This window comes from Anabas testudineus, chromosome 2 (genome assembly GCF_900324465.2).
Source record: "Anabas testudineus chromosome 2, fAnaTes1.2, whole genome shotgun sequence".
In the NCBI taxonomy this organism is placed as follows: domain Eukaryota; kingdom Metazoa; phylum Chordata; class Actinopteri; order Anabantiformes; family Anabantidae; genus Anabas; species Anabas testudineus.
In genome coordinates this window covers 28,249,211-28,256,629 of record NC_046611.1, presented here as the reverse complement: position 1 = coordinate 28,256,629, position 7,419 = coordinate 28,249,211, and the positions used below count along the sequence as shown (strand labels likewise).

Below are 7,419 nucleotides of genomic sequence, written 5' to 3'. Positions count from 1 at the left end.
TTTTAAAAGGCAACAAAAAAAATGAACATCCAGAAGCTGATCCTAAATGTCACTTGTTGTGAACTAAAAAAAAAAAGACTACATGAATCCATGTTTTAGCTTTAGTTTAATATCAATAAAAATCTAAATGGTGAGGTGGCCATGCTGCTTAAGAAAGAAACAAAACACAAACTCAACTACATGAACTCCAGCACGTTGAATTTGGGATCAGCCACCACACTCTCAGGCTTGGGTTGGGTTGAAAAATGCATCCTCATACTGTACACAGCAGAAACAGAAACATTACTGTGCTGACAAGAGGAGGACTTGGCAGAGAAAACATTTTGGTGGAAGGTGCAAGGTGGAAACACAGCAGCCAGGACTGCATACGGTTACAAACAGCAGAGCTGAGACGGGTTGCAGTGAGAGAAGAGCAGAGTCTGGTGCTGGTGTGTCTTTGAATGCATCCCTCTGTGAGCTCTCATCTGGTCATGTAAGCTACAGTTACATATGATTCATTTTGACCACAGTGGTTTATGTGATAATGTCCACCCTTCCACAGTACCTACTTTCTGTTGTTGGGGTGATGTGTGATCATCAGTCTTATATTTTGTACTTCTTCATCTGTGTTACATATTATGTAGTATATATATTGATGGCTGTACTGTTTCTGGGTTGAGATCAGAAAAAGCAACAATAAACATTGTGCTCTTCATGATACCAATGGAATAATAAGACATTGGATTTGTAGAATGCAAAGATAAGATGGAGAGGTGAGATGTACAGGAGGAGACAGGAGCGACAACACACTGGTCTCAAGAACTTTATAAAATGCAGACGTTAAGGGAAAAATTACACAGGCAGGTGTAACTATCGTTGGCAAGAAGAAACATTAGAACAGTTGGTGATGTTACAGTGTCCGAAACGTGAAACAGAAAAAAAGAAGGTAAGAGTAAAACGTGATTTCACAGATGTTTCACAGATGCTCTGTTCAGACGCTATCCACACTCCTTACCAGTGGGTGGCGCTGTCGCACTCAGACGATCTGTGTCCACAGCCACAAAAATAAAGAAGAAGCAGAAGCGAGGCTGCGTCGTGTGTCATGGAGACTCTGAGGGTTGTGGAGCTTTACAGCGGGATAGGAGGCATGCACAGTGCTTTAAAGGGTGAGTTTGACAGGTAGGATCCTCAGCACGTTGTCATTTCATCACAAGTTCAAACTGAGATAGATTGTCTCTGCCACGATGTGGTTTATTGGAGCAGACCGCCATGTGTATCACCGGTTTACACCAACTCAGCTCTTAAATGTGTTCTCAAGGGTTGAGCAAAAGCAGGAGGGGGCAGGAAACAGCGTGGGTTGGTTTATAATCATAACTTGTGTGTTTTAGATCTACTAGCGACACGTAGAACGAAAGCACAAAGCTGTTCCTGTATGTCTCCTCTTATTGTTTATGATGTTCATCATCTGCACGATCGGTGTTTTCACATGGTGTGTACGGTGGCCCCGAGGGCTCAAAACAAGGCGTTGTAAAAAAGAAAAAACAGAAGTGGTTCTCTGCAAGAAGGAGTCACGCAGCTTTATTCTCAGGAAGTGTAATAAAACAGCAGTAACTAAATTAAATTTACAAAGTTCTTTCTTCTTCTTCCAGAGAGTGGCATACCTGCCCAGGTGGTGGCTGCCATCGACATAAACACCACAGCCAATCAGATCTACAAACACAATTTCCCTGACACCCCCCTGTGGAACAAGACCATTGAGGTGGGTGATCTAAGTGTGTAGCAAGCGTGAAGAGACTTTTGAGCGTCAGATTTGCTGTGTTGAAATAAATGTATTTTGTTGTTTTATTTTTAGGGCATATCACTAGATGACTTCAATAAATTATCTTTTGACATGATTTTGATGAGCCCTCCTTGCCAGCCTTTCACCAGGTAGGTCCTCTACGTTTTATTCACTTTGATCCAAAACATTATGAATCTAAAAGGCAAATTCCAGTGTTACCAAACACGCACAGAGGACAGAGGAGGAATAATCCACTGTGCATTAGAGCAGGTCGTCAGAGTAATACATCAATAGAGACCTGTAACAAACAGTCACAGCTACATGATGTCTGTAAGAATGAATAATGAATTGTAACGTGATAAATGTCTGTCTTATTGCAATACAGATCATTGTCATCATAGATAATGAATATACCATTTTATACCTTTCTCCTCTCTGTGCAGGATCGGACTTCAGGGGGACATTCGTGACTCCAGAACAAAGAGCTTCCTCTATATCCTTGATCTACTGCCAAGGTGCTTAGCCTCTAGAATTGTTTTAACACTCTGGTCAGCCTGAACAGGGGAATATATCTCTTTATATTAACACCACATTTTTTAATATTAGACTTTAACTTATATTATGAATGTTTTAGCCATAAAAGAAATCTTTTAGCCCACCACTGTTTTAATCAACAATAGCATGAGTTGCCAAAAAACAAACAACAAACTCTTGGCTGCTTTTTTGCTACAGCTCCCTGTGTTTTTGACAATAATGTATATTTTGTATTTTCTAATATGGTTTTACGCAAACATAAGCCTTTTTACTTTTCTTTACAAATGTAGGCACTGGGTGTTTGTATATTGATGTAGCGCTCAACTGTTTACTTGCTGGGGTCCATGGGTGAATGTGTTTCTATTAACAAACCCTCTCATGTTTTCTTTCCAACTTGTATGTGTTTGATGTGTGGCCAGGCTGTGTAAGCTGCCCCGCTTCATCCTGCTGGAGAATGTGAAAGGCTTTGAGAGCTCCTCAGCCAGGTAATGACGGACACCGTTTAACCAATAACAGTCGGTTATTGTTGCAACAATAAAGAAGAATTTGGTTGCATAATTTCAGATTCTTTGTGGTAGTGAAAGTTTTGTCACTGTCCAAATACTTCTGGACCACACTGCAGATTTCTGCATTAATCTCCTAATTGTCATGTTTCTTTTCTTTAGGGAACTTTTGGTGAAAACACTGAAGGAATGTGGTTACACTTTTAAAGAGGTCATGGTCTCACCCACAAGTGTAAGAAGGACTCACTTTGTAACTTAATTCATTCACTTGTTTGTGACAGTGACAGATTAAATTCTATTTCTGTGATTTTTTTTTTTTTTTTATGGTCATAAACCCAGGTTGGGATCCCGAATTCAAGACTGCGTTACTTCATGATTGCTAAGATTTCACCAGAAGACTTTAGCTCCCAGAAGGTGAGGCTCGCTGACAGTCAACCAAAGCTGACCTTCAGAGCTAACATTGCATATATCAGAATATTGTAAGGCTGAGGATACCTGCAGAGAAGTACAGAGAGAGGGAGACAGAGAGGTGGAAACACAACTACGGGAGGGAGAAGACACAAATATCAAACATCAAAGTAAATGATGTGCAATAGTGGCATTTGAATGGATAGATGAGAGGATAGGAGAAGAGAAGGGGAGGTCAGTGTATCAGTAGAGGTCCCCCAGCAGACTAATGTATAGCAGCATAACTAAGAGATGGTTCAGAGTCACCTGAGCCAACTGTAACTATAAGCTTTATAAAAAAGGCAAGTTTTAAGTCCAGTCTTAAATGTAGAGAGGGTGTCTGCCTCCAGAACCTGAACTGGGAGCTGGTTCCACAGGAGAGGGGCTTGATAGCTAAAGACTCTGCTTCCCATTCTACATCTGGAAACTCTAGGAACCACCCTTTACAAAGAATACAGCTCTTTTATAGATGTTACTAATAGTCAAGAATTAAAAATGGTTCACATATTTGCAAATCTCTTATAACTTAGACTTGTTACACTTACTCGGGATGATCCACAAACTGCTTCTACCAAAGAAATTGTCCTCATGTAATGATATTTTTTTATTTTAATGACCTGACTATTTTAATTAGGACATTTTGATATATGTCACGACACAAGTCTTATGTGTGCATATATACAGTAAGAAGTATTTAATCCTAGATTTTAGATGCCTTCCCACATCCTGCTGAAGGTGACTCCCCTGAGCAGCCCACAGTCTTGAGCTCTACACACCCTGCTGCCTGCCAGCCTGAAGAGGAAATGCAGCACGATCATTTCCTGTATAAGCTCGAGACAGGGACAGAACTCCAAAGGAAGATGAAGCAAAACAGCGTTCAGTCTGTCAGGATGGTCCAGGACTTCCTGGAACCACAGATGGAAGTAAACCTGGAACACTATCTCCTTCCTCCTAAAACACTGCTGCGATATGCTCTGATCTTGGACATTGTTCAGCCCACATGCAGACGGTCAACCTGCTTTACCAAAGGGTAGGTGCAGAACTAACAGATCTAACGCTAGACACACTGACAGCCTCTAGACTCGTAATAGTAGAACCAGACCCTACCATACCCGGACAGACACATTATAATATGACCAGTCCAGCTTTAGTCAGGTTTACCTCTAATCCAAAGGCCCTAAAACTGTTTTGAGAAACAGGTTCATAGTGTCTGCTACAGTGTTTCTATCTGATTAGTTGATCGCTGTTAATATTTAACTTTTTGTTATTTGTCATTTGATTGTGAGAAGAATGTTTTTTTTCTTCCCTTAGCTATGGACGGTATGTGGAGGGAACTGGCTCAGTGCTGCAGTGCTGCATGGAAACAGAGGTACGTTTTGATTTAAATGTCTGCAGTAAATTTGAAGTGTAAAAGAGCATGAATGAATAATAAATGAATAATAATAAGGTGGTGTTTTTTTACCTAGTTGACCAAGTCCATCTGTTATCCCACCTTGGTTTCACTGATTTCTGCTCTGCGTCTCAAAAACAACATTTCCTCAGTAGTGTGTTGGAGATTTTTGCTTTGTGTTCTGTGCAGATGCAGAGTGTGTTTGCTGGTCTGGACCAATGCTCCGAAGAAGAGAAACTTCAGCGGCTGTCGACACTGAAGCTCCGTTACTTTACTCCAAGAGAAGTCGCCAACCTCATGGGTTTCCCTCAGAGCTTCTGTAAGTTAAACGTTTGTCTGCCCTTAAAGGTTAAGGCTGCAGGTTTTTCTTTAATTTTGTTATTTTTATTTAGAAATAGTTTCACCAGACCAGTAAACAATACACACATTTGGTAATAGGGCGCTTTAATGTTGTAGATTTTAAATGGGTTTTGTTGACATTAGGAAAAATACAGAAAACTACAGACATGAAAATTTGAGGCTGAGTCAAGGTTGGCCTGATGTAAACCTGCATCTTTCTAAGTGTTTGGTGCCAAGGCTGCATTGTCCCCTGATATCAGGCATTACGAATACAATACAATGCTTTTACAGTAAGTGTCTCAACTTGTATATTTTCTGGCCACATAGAGCTCAGTTCAGGCAGCTATAGCTGTAGTAAAGCGTTCATGTAGGCTAGCAGTAATTTGGTTCTTCCTTCTTCTCCTGTTTAGGCAGTGTATGCAGTGGCTTCAGAACGTATTCACTGTTTAATTTCTTGTAATGTATCTTAAGCTACTACACTACACTTTACATCTATTAGCGTCACTGTTGGATGGATGGAGACTTTAGGCTTCTCTTGTCTCATCTTTTTCTCCAAATTGTCTCAATGTGACTGAGCTTTGTGTTCAACCTAACACATGATTCAACCTGGTGTGACTTATTTTCTTTATTGCATTTCACTGTATTTTACAGCCTTTCCAGAGCAGATCACCAGCAAACAGCAGTACAAAGTTCTTGGAAACAGCCTCAATGTTGTGGTGGTGTCCAGACTCCTGCAGCTGCTGGTGTCCTAGCAGCAGCTCAGCACGGCTGAGAAGAAGAGCATTTTATTCATGCTCACTGGCTGTATTTGAAAATGTATGTTGCTGCCATGTTCACTGATCAGATGTTGGTCAAAATACTTCACAGGGACCCAACCCGTGTGTTACATGCTTTTACGTGTTTTTTGGTGACATGACTGTGTTGTAAATACTTTACAGTAATATACATACATAATACACTAATATTATGTACAGTGTTTAGCTGAATGTATATTTGCAACATTCAGTTAAATGATGTACATTTATTTCGTTTCTCTTGGTGAAAAATAAATGTTTTCTATGAAAACTATGATACATTTTTTTCTAATATTGAAAATAAAAATAAAGAAAGGAACCTGTCAAATGTTTGTGTTGCTGTTTACACCCGTACATTTTCCCAGGTCTGTTCCTGTTAAAAGCTGCTGTGCCGTATCTAGCTCTGAATGCAACTCACACAGAAGTTTGAACTCATTTAAAATATACAAGATCAACAACTAGAATTGAGTTAACTCTTTGCTACGTGCTGATCATGCATGAAGACGAGGAGGCTTTGACACTGTTAGATGCAAAATCTCTATCGCCCTACTGCTGGCTGCGACTGTCCAGCTGTTGTGTACTTTAGACAGCCTAGTGTTTCCACCATAAAGCATCTCAGTTTAGCAAAGTGGACTTTATTAGGTGTCTCACATGATTCCAGCAGATCATGAACTTCCTCCAAGTGTATGTGTGTTACAAGATGCCATCTGAGATCATTGCACGCAGATGATTATAGACATCATAAAGAAATTTGGATGTGAAAGATTGTTCTAGTAAAGCTTGCACAGTAAAAAGCACTCTGTACATTGGTCAGGATTGTTGCTTTGCGCTAGTGATTAAGTCTGAAATAGAACAATTGAACAAGCTCCAAGGTTATGTTGATACAGTACATAATACTAGCTGCTCAACCAACAGAAGTTACCTAAATAAGAAAGAAAGTAATCATTCAAGAATAATTACCAAATATTACAACAGTAAAAATTACATAAAACAATAATACTATCAGTAGTTATAATTTCAATTTCAAATTTAACCGCTAAAAAGGTTTAATACCAAAAGCATTACCCATGATGTTTAAATAATGACTTTGTTAGGAATCATTAGGACAGGGCCGTAATCCATTCAGAATTTACGAAGGTAAAATCTGAGATAATGGGTTTTGGAAAATTTTAAACCTAAACTGACAAGATTAGGGCCATCATTTTGTGACAACTGGGCTGTTATGTAGTATTTAAACCAATTTCAGTAAGTTTTAAAATTCACAAGGTAGAGTGATTTATAATTATTTTTTTTATTTATTTTCTTATGAAGAAGTCAAAGAAAAAAAACATGAAAACAAGAGATGGTAAATAAACCTGTTCATTCTTTCAAGAATTGATCAGTTATGTTTTATAAAGTTTCTATTAGAAACAGTTAATAATAAAGATTTCTGCCTGTATTTAGCTGTACAGTGTTAACTTGCTTCTGCTGTCTTCAACACACACACACACACACACAAACACACAATGTCAAACGAAGCAAGTTGATCATCTCCAGCAATCATGTGAGGGACATTCTCACTTAACAATAAACTTCACCAGCTTTGGTAAATGGAGATGGGCTTTATTGTGGGACGGACAGGTCAAAGTCTTGCCAGTGAGCATTTGAGTGTGG

At 39.3% G+C, this 7,419-nt stretch overlaps 1 protein-coding gene across 2 annotated transcripts; it reads left to right on the top strand.

Moving 5' to 3' along the window:
* The first annotated feature begins 1,061 nt into the window (after positions 1-1,061).
* trdmt1 (tRNA aspartic acid methyltransferase 1) lies at positions 1,062-6,080 on the top strand. 2 transcript variants are annotated; one of them, XM_026361291.1, is made up of 11 exons: positions 1,062-1,145; positions 1,629-1,738; positions 1,832-1,908; positions 2,203-2,274; positions 2,713-2,778; positions 2,959-3,028; positions 3,136-3,210; positions 3,948-4,273; positions 4,555-4,612; positions 4,823-4,952; positions 5,624-6,080. In XM_026361291.1, the coding sequence occupies exons 1-11, from the start codon at positions 1,082-1,084 to the stop codon at positions 5,722-5,724; spliced, it is 1,149 nt and encodes a 382-aa protein (XP_026217076.1). In that variant the 5' UTR covers positions 1,062-1,081; the 3' UTR covers positions 5,725-6,080. The 2 variants fall into 2 exon arrangements, with proteins under 2 accessions (XP_026217076.1, XP_026217077.1); XM_026361292.1 differs by having other exon boundaries at positions 1,062-1,158.
* The last annotated feature ends 1,339 nt before the right edge of the window (positions 6,081-7,419 follow it).

Coding starts and splice junctions, on each gene's coding strand:
- trdmt1 (XM_026361291.1), top strand. CDS start 1,082: ATGGAGACTCTGAGGGTTGTGGAGCTTTACAGCGGGATAGGAGGCATG. Junction 1,146..1,628: donor CATGCACAGTGCTTTAAAGG/GTGAGTTTGACA, acceptor TTCTTCTTCCAG/AGAGTGGCATACCTGCCCAG. Junction 2,275..2,712: donor ATCCTTGATCTACTGCCAAG/GTGCTTAGCCTC, acceptor ATGTGTGGCCAG/GCTGTGTAAGCTGCCCCGCT.